Below are 16,984 nucleotides of genomic sequence, written 5' to 3'. Positions count from 1 at the left end.
GTTTTTATTTTCTGTTGATCAACTAATTAATTAATTGATTAATCGTTGCAGCTCTAGAATAAACTATGTAACCATCACACAGTGGAGACTAAGTTAATTTTTTCCAACCTTAAAGTTTCTTAAGGTGAAATAAAATGGTAAAACTGGGTGTTAAGGGGCAAATGAATAGGAAGCATAAACTGTATAGTTAATGACAGGCAGCTACATTCACTCTACAATGTGTTCCCACAATCAAATGTTTTATTGCCACTGTGTGGTCGCTGATATAATTGCAGTAAAATATAACCGTGCAGCTCTTGAATAGAGTTTCTAGTGAACCATCAAGCTTTGGATAAATGTCTTATTCTTAATTTAATTTATAAATTTGGTTAGGTTTTTAGTTTTATTCAGAGTGGTGGTGTTTATATGGTATTCGGTAACTCAAATTTGAACGGCCACCGTTTACGACACCTTTTTCGAAGCGACGGCAGGACAAGGAGGAGAGCCGTAAAGCGTTCTGTTTTGGACTGGAGGAGGTCATTAGAAAGTGAGGAGTAAGTACGGGCCGGTTCTCGAGGCACAGAGACATTCGGTACCAGCGTATCTCTGATGCCGGTGTAAGACAAATACATTATTTAACAGCTCTGTGTAGTTTTTCAACCGCTGCGAAATGCTTCGTCTGATCTTGCGGCTCAGGCCGTCCGCCGGGCTCCGATGTCCCCGTGCCCTCCCGACCGGGCCTGCTGCACTCGGCTCCCGCTCCGTGCCCGGAACCGGTTGTCTGAGGCGGCTTCACTGCGGAACGGGGTCCCGGACCGTGTGTTTGGGCTCCGGCTTCAGCCACAAAGGGACTCTGCTGCGGTGTCAGAGCAAGCGTTTCTACAGCCTGCCACCGCACCAGAAGGTAACGTTACCTGACCGGGTTTCCGGTTGCTATAGCACCGACATTACTGCTAGCATGACCTCCCTAGCTAGCGTTAGACAGCACTGTAATGTACCAAGCAGATTTTGTCACTCCATTGAATGGTCAGTCCAGCTTTTGCATGAGATTTAAACTGTAAAGTCAATTCTGCAAAAACCATGTTTCTTTGCTATATTAGCATCAAAACATTAATTATATGTCATTAGTTGACACCATTGGAAGTTGGTCCTTTGGCATTTGAGTTGTTACATCTAGTGTTAAGTTTTAAATGAATTAAAGGCATTCAGTAATGAATTATGAAGTGTCCCCATATCCCAGTAAAATCATTATGGGTGCTGTCATATAGGTCTTTTACATTATTTAATGTCTTTAGAGCTGCAGAGCTGTTTTCTAGCTCTGTCGTACCCAAAAGATGGGCACCACTGGGGGGCCTAGTCCAAACAGAAAAGACAAAACACCTGAATGTATTTCATGCTACTCAGTCTCACTAAACTGGACCCAAATCCAGATGTGGGTTTAAATGTCAGTCTGTACCACAACAGCATGCATGTAAACAGAGCATGCTCAAACTGAACTGCTGTCAGTAAGAATAGAAATTATGCTGGCACTTTGATGTTCATGTAGATATTTCAGGACTCTACATCTTGCTAGATGAGATTTTTATTTTTTCATATATATGTCATGCCTCAGATGTTCCCACAAGTGACTAGTGCTGTGGGTCATTTCCATACCATGTACGAATTTAAAGCAGGTTTTGAGTATGTAGTGGGGTCACTTTGGGAAAGTGACAAAGTATTCTATTCAAGTCAGTATGTATATTAAAAAACACATGATCTTTGAGTTTGCTGTTGATGTGCACTATTGTCCCATAATATATTTCACAAATGAATTGAAGGAGCTGCTCACAACTGAAAAATTAAAACAAATTATAATGAATGTAGATCTGTTTGGAAACCCCTCTCTTAGCCTATTATATCTGTCTCTCCACTGGTAGCACGTGTGTATATCTACTATCAGATGTTACATGACCTTGAAAGCTACTGCAAAGCATCACAGATGTGGTGAAATGAGGTGATGATGATGTAGCAACTGGGGTGACAACACCTGACAGTTGCCAGTATTTGCAGTGCCCTCTCATGAAGCCCCAGTGAGGGTATATGTAGAGTGACAATGGTGATCTTTGATATTTGGTTAACCACCAGGTTAAATATGGCACTCTCTCATGGCTCCTTCATTCTTGAACTCCTGGAATTTGTTTTCTGTTCATCAGGTGGAGCTTCCTGCACTGTCCCCCACCATGCAGACAGGAACGATCGCTCGCTGGGAGAAGAAGGAAGGAGAGAAAATCTGCGAGGGCGAACTTATAGCTGAGGTTAGGAGCCGTGTGTGTTCCCATATTGTTGTAGGAAATTATCACTGCATTATTTTTAAAAATGTTTCTATCTTTGTAGGTGGAGACTGACAAGGCCACTGTGGGTTTTGAGATGCTGGAGGAGTGCTATCTTGCAAAGATCCTTGTTCCTGAAGGGACCCGAGATGTCAGCATTGGAGCAGTAATCTGCATCACGGTTGATAGGTCAGTGTCCGTTCTTTGACAATGTAAAATACAGGCTGAAAACCAAGGTGATAATGAAAGATGTTTACAGAGTAAAATAGGTCTCAACTCCCCTGTCACTCCTTATTCCTCCGATGCTGGAAATCTGTTTACACTTTGTTGCTTTTACAGTGATGAATACGAGCTCGATGGTAGATCACACACTCAAATAATTTTCATTAATTTAGCTTAAACATAACAGCTGGTATTTCTGCATTATGTGTAATTCCCACATGTCAAATTAAGAGAACTGTAGTTTGGAGAATTGGCAGCTGGAAACTGAATTTTAACACTTCTTTTCTCACACTTGGTTTTGTACCAGTAGTTTTCACATGTCACACAATCTCTGGTCCTTTTAGTTTAGATGTGGTTGTGCTTTGCGTAAGTATATGTCTAATAACTGTGTGTATATATTCCCCTGCAGCCCTGATCTCATCCCAGCCTTTAAGGACGTAACATTGGACTCAATTAAAGCAGCTGGTGCTGGTCCTTCACCAGTTGCCTCAGCTCCTCCTCCTCCTCCTCCTGCTGCTGCAGCAGCCCCTGCAGCCCCGGGCAGCTCTTACCCCACACACATGAAGGTAGGGGTGTTCTTACATAAGCAAGGTGCAGTCAGGTGTGGAGTCGTAGCTGAGTCGAGAAGTGTAGAGGATGTTTACAGTCACAGTGTCATGTAGCAACAGCTGTTGTTCAGTCTGATGGTCTGTATGTGACTCGATCATTGTGTGATCAGAGCAGAGAAGCAGAATGGAGTTATTTGGTGACATTTGCAGTTATTTTTTCTTATGGTGCAAGCAAGGTTTTTCTTTAAATTCATCAGCCATCAAGTTTCATCAGAAACCAAAAACGTGAAACATAATTTGTGGTCTTTTGTGCATTTATTAGAGTATGTCTTTTGAGGTTTTAAAGTGCATTACACGAGAATGTTGAAATGTCGGTATTAAGCTATTAGCTCTGTGGAGTAATTCAGAGAGTAGGTTGGATGTCCGTGCCTGTAGCTATTGTTAGTTTTAAGGAAGCAAATCAAATAAATATGCTGCTCTCTAATAGCAACTCTATATTCTTTCTTGCTGAAGTTGTGCTGTCAAGGTTTTTCATATTGATGCAAAACATGATCTTCAGGCAGAGATTCCCATTGTTTATAATAATGTGTTAATGTTAGTAGTAGTAGTTTTTATGGTGAGTAAGTGATCTGAACAGAAAAAGGACAGCTTGTAGCTCCTTGCTTGCAAAAAGTGGAAACATCTGCAATCGTTTGTGGTTATTTCTGTCTGGAAGACCTTTTTTCTAGCTGTATTTGACCTAAGGGCAGCCATGTCATCTCACATTCAGCTGTCCAGGTTGCTATTGTTATCAAGAATAAAACAAAACGTCATCAGTCAAAGTCATTTATTATATTTGGGTAGGAACGGTGATGTTATCATTTAATCAGAAGCTAGGGAGAAGCTTTAATTTGTTAGAGGCTGCTCTAACAAATGTCCCCGGCCACACTCGAACCAGGGATGTCGCAGTTACATCACTTAGGCCCTTTAGGGTTGTTCTGAAGACGTCAATTATCCTGGAGCCTTAACAGTGTTTGTCAGTAGTTTCTTGTACCAAGTGGTCAGACTGGAAGCTATAGAAATTACATCCCTGCCTTGATTTCTGTTGTCCACTTTTGTGTGTGTTACAGATCACACTTCCTGCCCTCTCTCCCACCATGACGATGGGAACAGTGCAGCGCTGGGAGAAGAAGGTGGGAGAGAAGTTGAGCGAAGGAGATCTGCTGGCTGAGATCGAGACTGATAAGGCGACCATCGGTAAACCCAAACTAACACCTCGGTCCTGACACATTTGCTCTGTGCTTTTTTATTTAACTATATTACAGCATGAGAGGAAAAGCTCAACATGTCCCATTCATGTGTTTGTGTGTAGGCTTTGAGGTGCAAGAGGAGGGATATTTGGCAAAAATCATGGTGGCAGAGGGAACTCGGGATGTTCCCCTGGGAACGCCGCTCTGCATCATTGTAGAGAAAGAAAGTGACATTGCTGCCTTCAAGGATTATGTAGAGACTGGAGTCGCAGAGGTTTCCACACCACCTCCAGCTCCAGCACCGGTGAGACACAAATACAGCTTCTACTTTCAAATATAAGTGAACATTGTAGCCAAATACTCACAAAAACGTACTGAATTTGGCCTCCTATTCAGTTGTAAGATAGCTTGTAAAGGTATGATGTGATTTGTGAGCGTTTGTGTTTATGTTCCAGGCTGCAGCTCCGGCTGCTGCAGCACCCAGTCCTGCTCCCGCAGCTGCACCCAGGAAGGGTCGTGTGTTTGCCAGCCCACTCGCCAAGAAACTCGCTGCTGAGAAAGGGATTGATCTGACACAGGTCAGCGGTAAGTAACCAAGAGAAGAGAATTAAGTATTTCTAGTGAAATGTTAAATATAGAAAGAAAGCAATGGTAAAATATTTTACATACTGTACATTGAGCTGTTTACTGTTCAGGCTCTGGTCCGGATGGACGCATCACCAGGAAAGATATTGACAGCTTTGTTCCACCAAAGGCTGCACCTGTAAGTGAAGCTCACACTTTTATAATCCTGTGTAATCATATGTAACAACTTCAATTTCCATAATTCCATAATAAGAATGAAGAAGAATGTAATGCTGAAATTATTTGTTGGTTAACTCATTAATCATTATGTTATTCAGGAAGCAAAAATGCCAAATATTCACTGTTTCTAGCTTCCAAAATGCAAGAATTTGCAGCTTTTCTCCGTTTTTTCTTCTGTTTTATGTTATTGAATTTCTTTGGGTTTTGGACTGTTGGTTGGACAAAATGAGCAATTTGACCTTGAGCTATGTGAAATTATGAAGATTTTTGACTTTTTTTCAGACATTATCTAAAGGTTTCATTTCATTTGGAATTTGGGTTTTTTTGTGGGCAGATGTTGTTAATTTATTACAAAAAGATAAAAGGTTTTGGTCTTCAGGTCATCCACCCTGGCAAAATTATGATTTTTACCACGCTTTTGAACACATTTGAGTGTCATACTGCATGTGCCTCGAGGTTTTGTTGTAATTTGTTTTAAATGCAAATTAAATCATTTCCGTTGGCAGGCTGTAGCTGCTGCTCCCACTGCAGCCGCAGCTCCAGCTGCTCCTACACCTGCTGCAGCTCCTGCTGCACCAGCTGGGACCTTCACAGACATCCCTATCAGCAACATCCGCAAGGTGAGAGCAAAAACACACCTGAATTTTGGTGGTCCATTGTGTTCAATGATGACTTCCTCTCCTGCTCAAACTCCTCTAATAGCAGTCAGGTGTAATTCATGACACGCTCCTTCTATGTAGGGTTTGGGTGCTGGTGTATTGAGTGCTGTGAGGCAAACGTCCGTGAGGTTTTTGTAGCTCTGTTATCTCTAAACTGTACTTCCACATTTTGCCCTGAAGACAGGCACTCACACATTTATCAACACAGACTCGACTAACAACCTCATTCCTGTGCGTGATGGATTATGGATCAAAGCTAAAGTCAATATATGCGTTTCTCCTGCAGGTGATCGCTCAGAGGTTGATGCAATCCAAGCAAACCATCCCCCACTATTATCTGTCTGTAGATGTCAACATGGACCAAGTACTCGAGCTTCGGAAAGAGCTCAATGCTGTGAGTTTTTGCTTGTAAATAGACGTGTAACAGATTGAAAGACGAACTAAGCTAATTATTTCCTGTGTCTTTAAAAAAAAAAAAAACTTGCCTCTTCTCTGCAGGAAGTGAAAGCCCAGAATATTAAGCTTAGTGTTAATGACTTCATCATCAAAGCCAGCGCTCTGGCCTGCCTCAAGGTTCCAGAGTGCAACTCCTCCTGGATGGACACAGTTATCCGCCAGTGAGTAAAGACACATAAACAGGCATATCCACACACATGCACACGTTGTTTGGTTCCAGTATACAGTAAAAAGGAAATATGTTCTCTTGGTTTGTATATCTGCTAATCTTTTCACTCACAGATATGACCTGGTCATAGTACACAAACATTTACTTACCAACCATCCATCTTCATCAAACAAAGTCTTCTAATCTAGTCAACCTGTCTCTGTTGTTTGCTTCTTCACATTCACGGTAACATCCAGACGAATGGCTGCATCAGTGTTCAAGTTCAAGTGACTTTAGTGCACAAGCACACTGGGATTGTTCCACAGTTCACTCAGTCATTTAAAGGAAGAAAAGAGCAACAATGGAGGGGGTACAAGAGAAAAACCTTTTTGTTACATATTAGTCTCTAAAAGTGTAGCTGCATTATTATGCCAGTAGAGGGCGCTCAAAGCACAGGCATTTTTTTCATCTCTTCTCAGTTTAGAAACTCATTCACGTTGACCACATTTTTGTGCTGTCATGAGTATTGACTTATTTAAATTTTTTCCAGGAATCATGTGGTGGACCTGAGTGTAGCAGTGAGCACAGCCAGCGGCCTCATCACGCCCATAGTGTTTAATGCCCACACCAAAGGACTGGCTGCCATCAGCTCCGATGTGTCGGCTCTTGCTGCCAAAGCGAGAGAAGGCAAACTACAGCCGCATGAGTTCCAGGTACACATTATCACATTATATACATTATCTGATTCTGTGGCTACATGTAGTGAGATAGTGAGATGAAATCTGCATAAAACTATAGTGAATCAGCAAACTGACACGGTCCTCTTCAATGTGTGTTTTTTCCACCAGGGTGGTACATTCACAATCTCTAATTTGGGGATGTTTGGCATCAAGAACTTCTCAGCGATCATCAACCCTCCCCAGGCCTGTATCCTCGCCGTCGGGGGCTCAGAGAAACGGTTGATGCCTGCTGATAATGAGAAAGGGTCAGTGACATGACTACAATCCTAGAACACGTTAGACACACTGGATTTCAAAAAATTCAAATCTGATGCAGTGTGTGTTTTGGGGGGTTTGCAGGTTCGACGTAGCCAGCATGATGTCAGTGACGCTGAGCTGCGACCACCGGGTGGTGGACGGGGCAGTCGGCGCGCAGTGGCTCGCTGAGTTCCGCAAGTTCCTGGAGAAACCCATCACCATGCTGTTATGATTGGACTGTACTGCCATTAAACTGCAGCAACAGGCCGAGGCCTCTCACTGAAGTGATCTGACTGGTCTAAACCGGTCTTGATCCTCCTGTGATTGGCTGACCTGCCGCCAGGTCACTCCCAGTTACCCTGAAGGGGAAGAGGCAGAACTCACTCTGCTTACCTGTCTGTCTCGCTGTCTTTCCTGTCTATCTTTCTCTCCTCTCGCTGAGTCTCACTCATATTCTATTTATTGAGGCCCCATCTCATGAAAGACCAGAATTAGGTATAATTTATCCTAGAATAGATACTGGCCACATGTCGCTAAAACACTGATAATATTTTACAAAGGGAAGTGTTACATGTCCAACCAGCGAGAATATTTATCCCAAAACTTACGTGTGTGTGTTTCTACACACTTTCATCTGTGATTTTGTGTGAATGTGATAAAGACAACAGGAAGTGCAGCTTTTTGTGGGTTTAAGGGTTAAAGGGTTGTCACAGAGTCCAGATCTATGCTCACACAAACCTGTCCCTGTTCAGTGGCCACACACACACACACAATTGAAATATTGAGTGTGTTTTCTGTGCGTTGATGCTACAGTGTGTATATTCTTCACTGTGGGATGAACACAGTACTGTGTGTATATATATATATATATATGGTGGTGTGCTCTGATGAGGCCTCACCATATAATGAAAATTCGTGTACAGACCTGAATGATAACACTCTTAAAAGAAATACTGAACGGTTTTGCCAATTCTCTCATAAGTGGGGATGTTTTATTTTCTAGTCTCAGCGTAAAACACTTACCTTTGAATTGTTCTGTATTACACAGCTGGAACGCACAAAGCGCGATGTTATTTGTTGTTTGAATAAATTAGAAGTCAACCTTGTGCCATAGGCTCTTTGGTTTGGGTTTTTATGATTAGACTTATTGTAAAAGTACTTACAATCACAAAACATCTGAAACATTTTGGAAATTTGTTAAAAAAAAAATAATTTAACCAGGAGCCAGGGGTCCAAGAAACTATTGGCTTGCTTCACCCTTGTTTATTAGTGCTGCATACCAAATGGATAAACTAAAGATCTCAGCCTGCAGTCAACCGCCTTGTCTGTATGTTTTCCCATATATCTGGGTCAGCGTTCACTGTGGATTCATGCAGTCCCACACACAATAAAAAATCCACAGCACCTGAGAACAGGCTCAGACTGCCTCCTTATTCATGAACATTTTCTTGATCTGCAAAATTGGCACATTTAAGTGCTGCCTTTAATCTTTTTATCTCAAACTGCAGGTGGAGAAGCAAACCAGCTTGTATCAGTAACAGGAAGATACTAACCTCATTGAGGTGATGTAATAAAAGGTCAAATTTGAACACTTGAAAAGGTCAGATGTTGCTTTGCTGCTCTCACCTCAAGAACCTTTAGTCTTTTTTGGGTCCAGTCTTTTTTAAAGATATTTAATTTCCCGGCTGCTCAGTCATCAAGAAACTCCCAGAATCATCACAATGCTCATATGTATAAAACAAATGTGTTGACTGGTGAAGAGCACTGAACTGGAACATATTTGGATGATCACTGGAGAACTTGGCAGGCAGATCGACTTCTGTGAGTCGCACATTTTATGTAAAATGACAGCATTTTGCTTAGCCCATAGGTCATAAGTGGATGATGTTCTTATCACCAGACAATTTGTTACAAATGCCAAGCACTAATCTTTGAACATTTCCCCACACCAGCGACAGCCTTGGATCTTTGACTGCCTTGAATCCATGAATCACTGTACACAGATAAGTGGAAAACCACCATTTATTTCAAGAAAGAAAGCTGATTTGGGACTCTACCAGGATGGATGGGCATCTGGAGGACTTTTTATTTCATGTTTTTATATCTGTAATACACATTGATGTCAATGTGTCTTTTAGACAAATTATACGTAGTAATCCATTTGAATAGCAAAGCAGCTTTGAGTTTTTAATAATCACACTAACTTAGAAAGGCAGATTGTAGCCATTCAAAGCAAAGTCTACAGCAGCTGATTTTACCTCATCAGTTCCTCATCAGATCTGTAAACTTTTAGCATTGCTTGGAGTACAAATATTAAATTACTTGTTAGTTCACAGTCTTGTAAAACTAACAAGTAGAAGCTATTTTTGTTCAGTGACACAAGCTACAAATGGAAGAAATAAAATGATAGATAAAAAGATGATACAACAAAACATTAATAGGTGTTTGAAACACCTTGTAAACCTCAAGTACATGGAATTAAAAGTAGTGCTGCAACTCTCAATTAATTATCATCATTCAACATATAATTTGTTAGTGATTAATAGGTCAATTCTTTGTATTAATTGATCAGTCGTTTATTCTATAAAATACCTAAAAATGCCTGTCTCAATTTCCCAAAGCCTAAGTTTGGTTGTTATGTCCAACCTACACTCCCACACCCAAAGATATTGAAATTACAGTGATATAAAACAGACAAAAGGATCGAATCCTCATGTTTGGTAAGTTGGAATCAGAAAATGTTTGGCAATTTTGCTTGATAGATAACAAATTAATAATTTTCTGTTGGTCCATTAATCATTCCAGCAATTCTGAAAAATAACTTTTATCATTAAAGCGAGACTATGTAGCTTCTGAAAAAAATAAATAACAGAATCGTCCTCTCAGAAAAGAAAAGTTGAATTCATAAGCAATAAAGTGCTACTCAGTTAATACACTCAGGAGTTTTGCTGCTGCAGCCTGACTTGGTCTGGTATGACCGATAGCTAATGTTAGCTAACTTTTCATATTGTTGTGTAACTGACATCACTAAGCCACTTTGCTGACTTCATGACTCTTCTCTACTTGTGCTACTGTTAGCCTACATTTTAACATGGCCCAGATAAACATTTCAATGATTTCATCACAAAAGCAAGAAGGAGGAAGAAGTACTCAGACCCTTTACTTAAGTAAAAGTACAGAAGTCGTATCAGCAAAATGCACTTAAAGTATGAAAAGTAAAAGTATTTTTTCCACATAAAAATGGCCCCTGTGTGTAATATTCCTGTTATATACTGTGTGTCATTAGATTGTTAATAATGATGCAACAATGTGTAAGTAGCATTTTACTGCTGTAGCTGGTTGAGGTGGATAGTCCAGTGGTTCCCAACTTAGGGGTCGGGCCCCTCCAAAGGGTCACAAAATAAATCTAACATGCCAAAAAGGTTTGGAAAGACTGGTTTAATCGTTAACAATGCATTGAATTTTATAAACTCATCTTGTGTTTTTATGTAAAATAATCTGCAAAGTAACTAGTAACTACAACTGTCAGATAAATGTAGTGGAGTAAAAAGTACAATATTTCCCTCTGAAATGTAGTGGAGTAGAAGTATTAAGTAGCATAAAATGCAAATACTCAAGTAAAATACAAGTACCTCAAAATTGTAAAAAGTTCTCAATCTACTGACTCAAGACAATCTTGGATAATGAAGTGAAATTCAGTCACCCTGTCACAGTGGCCGCTGTGAAGCAAAAGTTACATAATCTTGCTTTAAATTGGAAAAGAAATGTGTGTTTCTCCTATAAAAAAAGCCAGATAGTCATTCATTTTATCGGACATCTTAGCAGCATGAAAGTGTTTCAGCTGATTGGATCAGCACAGTCACTGACACCAGTATATTCACTTGGTGCAGAGTTTGTCAGGAGGGAAAACCTGCAGAACAGGTTTCTGCATCCATGGCAACAAAAGCTAGCTGCTATGCACCACATGCATACATCATGGGATGCTGTCTTATGCCTAATAGGTAATGTTTTATATGGAGCGGCTGCAGTTATTTATGTTACACTCACATGTCCAAATTTACATAGTTAAGTTTAGACAGTTAATGGGACTTAATGAAAAATCCTCCTGCAGTCACTTTAACAGATTGTTTTTACCAAACAGACAATGAGAGGTGAGAATAAAGTGAGAGTGAAAATAAAGGAGGGTGGGGTTGGTTGCATCGCTCAATAGATTAATCATGCATGCCTAGTTTTTTGGCCACCAGCTTGTACACAGGGGGAAGAGAGGGCTGCCTCTGTGTTTCCTCTCAGCTATGGGTTCTTCTGGAAGATGGATGCTCTGGGCCCTGTGTGTGTGTTTCACCACTCTGGAGAATGGTGAGTGGGCCCGTCTACTGTATTAAGCTTTGATACAAATTCAGTAAGACAAGATGAGAAATACTGGTCATTTTGCGCACACTGCTATGGCTTCGAGTTTTTTGAGAGATCTGCTGAGAATGGACGTGTAACACAGTTTCTTTTCGTTAATTCTTTACATGGATTTTGGTGGGGGGGGGGGGATTGTATATTTGTTATTTATATTTTGTTATTCTGTTGTAAATAGCTGACAGAACCTTATAATCTACAGTGTTGACCTGAAGGTACCCACAGTACTGAGAATGTAGTGCTAAAAGTAGGCTGACACGACTCAGCTTTGATTTATTGAATTTTTTTGACAAAATTGTAAACATTATTAACAACTTTTTCCAACTAGAAATGGAAGATTGTATACAAAAAGGGCTTTAATAATACATACATGAGTGATGAGCTTAATCAAATTTATGAGCTAAAGATTACTCTTTTAATCAAAAATTGCTCCTGAAAACCAGCCCCTTTTAAATAAAGCCTATGTTTGTCATATTGAGTGCCTTAATTTGAAAGACTATATAAAGACCGACATTTTAGAAGCTGGTGATCTACATGGAGACAATGCCATGAATTGACAGTATGTTTTCATGAACACATCTCAGTGAAGTGGGCTGTTGTTCCACTCACTCTGTGTTCGGTTTGGCTCATCCTCAAAGCTGTCAAGTGTAATTAACAACTAATATGCATGCAGAATTCACACACACACACACACACACAGACACACACACACACACACACACACACACACACACACACAAAAGGCCTGGGGATGACGGGGTGGGGTGGGGGTGGGGTTGTTCATTATTTCAGTAATGAAGGAGTAGAGGGGGGAACGCTGCAGTCTGCACGTCAACAGGGAAACTAGGGAAGTTAAAATCAGGATAGCAACAATAAAACATGACGGAATTTAAGAAATAAGCCCTTAACTGAAAGGCCTCTCGTATTATGTGACAGATGTGATTTGTCTCATTTTTGTTTGTCCCTTTCTTCCTTGTTAATCGACACAGTTGCACTCCGGGTAACCATGAGAGAATCCAGTCTTAAGGTGGTTCGAGGGGATTTTGTCATCCTGCCCTGCTCCTTCTTCACCTCCAGCCCCCTCTCCAGGCTCAACGTCATCTGGACTCTGGCTCCCTTCTCCAGTCCAGAAACCCCAATACAGGTATGAATCTGAACACAAACACACATCTGAGAGGCTCTCTCAACAACCTGCAGCCAAACTGATTAGATATTTCTGGTATATATCAGGCATTTCATTATAACCTCCATGGGTGTATGAGCGGAAAAACTGAAAAACCTCCTTCAATGTGAATAACGAGTGTTTGGTGAGAAAGTTTTCCTAAAGTTGTTCTGCCTTTTAATTATTTTTAAAATCACTTATTCAACTTCACTGCAGGTGTTGGTAAAAGTAACGGCAGCTTTCCAAAGGGTAACTTTGGTGATTCTGATGCAAACCATTGAACCCACACTCACAGAACAAGTCTGTCTGTATTTTTATGGTCTGAAACTACTTATTAATGGCTGCTCTCACTTCCAGGTGATTGTGTATGACCACGGACAGGTGATTGAAGACCCAGCCCTCATTGGCAGGGTGGGTTTCACAGGTATGACCAGTGAAACCCTTTTTTATCTGAATTGTGATGTTTTTAAATTTGAAATTAAAATGTATTTTTAAGGATGAACTTAGAAATTGAAGACGGGATAAAACCATGATTATTTCGTGTAAACCAACTGCAGGTATTCCCTGGAGTGCAGATATTGTCCTGAATGACACACGTGCATCAGATGCTGGTATTTACCGCTGCATGGTTAATAACCCACCAGAGACGTCAGATCCTGGCATAGGAGAACTGGAGCTCAGTGTCCTGGGTAAGTGTGTCACATATTGTCCAATTCTACTAGAGTAAGCCAGTTCAATGGCACTTACACACTTGAAGCAAGCTCCGTTTAATATACTGTGAGCTAGGGATGCATTAATGTATTTTTCTAGTCTGATACTCATATTTGGTGTATTCCATGTTTGCAATTTCTGGTGTGCATTTTTTGTAGTACAAATAGAGGGACCATACAAGTAGTTTTTAGCAATGCTAGCAGCGTGGATGAATCCTAAATACTTCGGTGATCCTCTTACTTTTCCTTCTAGTGCTACCACGAGTTTGACATTTGTGGTTTTTGAGCAAAATGTTGGATGGATTCCCAAAAAACTTGGTACACACATTCATGTTCCCCTCAGGATGAATTGTAATAACTTTGGTAATCCCTTAACCTTTTCTCTATCATCTGGTCAAAATTTGTATTTTTCCAATGCTTTGGTTTAAATACCTGCAAAACTAAAGACATTTCCATCAACCTCAGTTGCACTTCAGTGCTAATTAGCAAATGTTAGCATGCTATGCTAATACACCACACAAAGATGGTGAACATGGTAAACACTTTACCTGCTACATCAGCATGTTAACATTCCCAATGTGAGCATGTTAGCATGTTGGTTAGATCAAAACACCACTGTTACTACTGTAAGTACAGCCTCAAAGAGCCGCTAGCGTGGCTTTAGACTCTTAGTCTTGTTAACAGTCTGTTAGTTTTGTGTTATTAGAATTTTAGTGTAGCCAATAATGTTGATAGTCTTTCTATATTGGAGCTTCAATTAAAGTATGCACCCAGAAGCTTTTGAGAAAGCAAAGACACAAAAAACATATATTTGTTAAGCAGGGCAAATAAAATCTGTCTCGATGTAAAAATTGAAGTCCTCCTCAGGGCCTGTTGGTAATACATCATATGGATGAAAAAACACTGATGGATAGACTTTTACAGTCCATCCATCAGTGTCTCCCCAGTTTCCTCCCAGACTTCAAAACTGCTTGTAGAGACTAGTTTTGTAGACGTAACATAATTTTAATGGAGAGAGAACAACAATGAGCTATTCTGAAATGTCATTTCAAGTCTGAAGTGCAGGTCAGCCTTACAGTGGAACATATAACAAGACATTTTCTGAAGGAATCTGCAAACGGTCTCATTGATACATACTGAAATGCTTGCATCTATTTGTAAGACTTCCGCTGCATTACATCCTTTTAGAAATTCATCTGATTATTTTTTGCAGTGCCACCCTCGCTGCCTGTGTGCCAGTGGGATGGCGACATTGATATGGGAGGAAGTGTCATGCTGTCCTGCTCGGTGGCGGAGGGCGTCCCCACTCCGGAGATCCGCTGGGATAAACTGAATCCAGAGGAAATTGCACTTCCCATCAACATGGAGGGTCAGTGCCATACACACACTCACGTACAGGCACACAGGGCTCCTGTACATTATGTTAAGTGTTTGTCTTCATTCAACCCAAACAACCCCAGAATTATAATGATCTTACGTGGAGATTATTCTTATTATTTCCATTGAAGATCTCAACGATAGCAAAAAATGTCAGGGAATTGTTTATAAAAGGATGTACAAGACAACAAGAATTCAATAGTGCATGGAAAAATTGTGTTGGATTGTATTGTTTTACTAAATTAGAGAGTGAAGCTTCTCCAGAGCCACAGAAGACATTAAACAACTGTTTTCACAGGCTGAGTAGGACTCGTCGTGACAAGTAAACCAAACTTCATGTGTAAAATCATTGGAGTGCTCCTTTAAGCATTTGTAAGAAGTAATTTACACCATTACACTTTTCTTCTTCAGACACGTTCTCTCATTAGTTCAATTAATGTGACCGTCTGTCTCTCTCTCTCTGTCAGGGGATCTATCAGGCTCCGTCCAAATTGTCAATGTGTCATCTCAGACGTCGGGCCTGTATCGCTGCTCTGTTGCTAACCTCCTGGGAACAGAGAACTGCTATGTCAACCTGTCCATCTACAGCAGTAAGCGCACCTTTGTTCACCCATAATCCTCTCTGCCTCTTTTCACTGCAGCCACCTGAATGATTTTAACAACTGTTTTGTCTTTCTCTGCAGCCCCAGACAGATCCTCAGGCATTCTGCAGGGTGTGCTGCTGACCTTGTCCATGAGCCTGGTGCTGCTGGCGCTACTGGTGCTTGTGCTGTGGCTCCATCGCACAGGACCGGGCGGGAGGTGGAGGGAGGGGAAAGAGGAGGAGGCGTGTTACAATGAGATACGGTACACTCCGTCTCTGATGAAGCGCTCGTTTGTTTGATTTCTCAATATCCACAGGAATTAAAAAAAAAAAAAGAGAACCAGAAATGCTCCAACCCATGTATCAAACAAAAGACTCTTTGTTTCATGTAGATAATGGATTTTCACGGCCTAGCTAGCCCCCCCCTGCATACTACTGCATCACTGTACAGCATCATAAGTTTTGAAATAAATGCCCAAGTTTCCAATTGGTGTGGTATTTTATTTGCAAGGATATACAGTTGTACTTCATATGAGATACTTTCAAGCTTAGGCCATTCAACCTACATGATAAAAACAGGGCTCTCAGGATCCCCTGGATTTAATCATCTATAAGTGCATCGAAAGACAAGCCTCCATCTTTACTTTTTGTATCCTGCTGTTATCAGATGTTAGTACTAAAGCCCTTATTTACATCCAACTCTAAAACCTGATACTCAACTTTGAATTCATCAAGTCTTAAAACAGAATATACTCATCTTCAGTGTTTGTACAACTGATCTTTGTCTCTTTGGGCCAGAAATCAAAGACTAACATGATATCCATCTTTGAACAAGCAAAGAAAATGGTCCAAACCAGCACATGTCCTACAGACAGCATAGTTCACTATGGTTGCACTTACATATCAAATCTGTAATAAAATACCTATTTGGATAAGTACACTCTGGAGGTCAACTGTGTCAATCACAAGTACTGCACGGACCTGCATGTTGTCGCAGCACACCGGCACATAAAGACCGGAAAGAAAACTACACTGTAGACCAGGAATGAGCTCGAGGCCGGTGAGCTGAAGCATAAGGCTGCTGACCCACAAAATCAGCCTGACGTGCTGCAGAGAAAGAGCTCAGTGTCAAGAAGAAACAGACTGAAGAAGGCCATCAGGTCTGTTTACTGTGAGAGGAGAGACATCCCTCTGCCAGCAGAGAGAAAAACATTGACAGCTGCAGAAGGTACAAATGCGACCAACATGCTGTTTGTAACTATTAAAATCGGAAGAGGTGAGATTAAACAGTTTCTGTAAATTTCTGCCATCACATCATTGCCTTTTCCTGTATTTTAAAGTTTGCAAGACTGCAACATAGTTTAGAAAATTACTAGTACACAGAGTCAAAGGTTAAGAAGGTTAATTGCTTGTTAAA

General features: G+C 40.8%; 2 protein-coding genes across 2 annotated transcripts; both read left to right on the top strand.

Moving 5' to 3' along the window:
* Positions 1-273: 273 nt before the first annotated feature.
* Positions 274-8,437, top strand: dlat (dihydrolipoamide S-acetyltransferase (E2 component of pyruvate dehydrogenase complex)). Its single transcript, XM_044221498.1, has 14 exons — positions 274-883; positions 2,172-2,273; positions 2,353-2,477; positions 2,920-3,076; positions 4,168-4,294; positions 4,410-4,591; positions 4,743-4,872; positions 4,983-5,050; positions 5,598-5,711; positions 6,037-6,144; positions 6,249-6,367; positions 6,905-7,067; positions 7,203-7,339; positions 7,434-8,437. Exons 1-14 carry the CDS (start codon positions 650-652, stop codon positions 7,561-7,563), a joined length of 1,896 nt encoding a protein of 631 aa, XP_044077433.1. The 5' UTR covers positions 274-649; the 3' UTR covers positions 7,564-8,437.
* A 2,959-nt stretch (positions 8,438-11,396) lies between these two features.
* zgc:165604 (uncharacterized protein LOC792578 homolog) lies at positions 11,397-16,054 on the top strand. The gene is made up of 7 exons (XM_044221499.1): positions 11,397-11,687; positions 12,725-12,879; positions 13,255-13,321; positions 13,455-13,586; positions 14,821-14,976; positions 15,452-15,574; positions 15,668-16,054. Exons 1-7 carry the CDS (start codon positions 11,624-11,626, stop codon positions 15,865-15,867), a joined length of 897 nt encoding a protein of 298 aa, XP_044077434.1. The 5' UTR covers positions 11,397-11,623; the 3' UTR covers positions 15,868-16,054.
* The last annotated feature ends 930 nt before the right edge of the window (positions 16,055-16,984 follow it).

Source organism: Siniperca chuatsi, linkage group LG14 (assembly GCF_020085105.1).
Source record: "Siniperca chuatsi isolate FFG_IHB_CAS linkage group LG14, ASM2008510v1, whole genome shotgun sequence".
In the NCBI taxonomy this organism is placed as follows: Eukaryota; Metazoa; Chordata; class Actinopteri; order Centrarchiformes; family Sinipercidae; genus Siniperca; species Siniperca chuatsi.
Note: the sequence above shows the minus strand (reverse complement) of the source record. Positions and strands in the feature narration are given on the sequence as shown.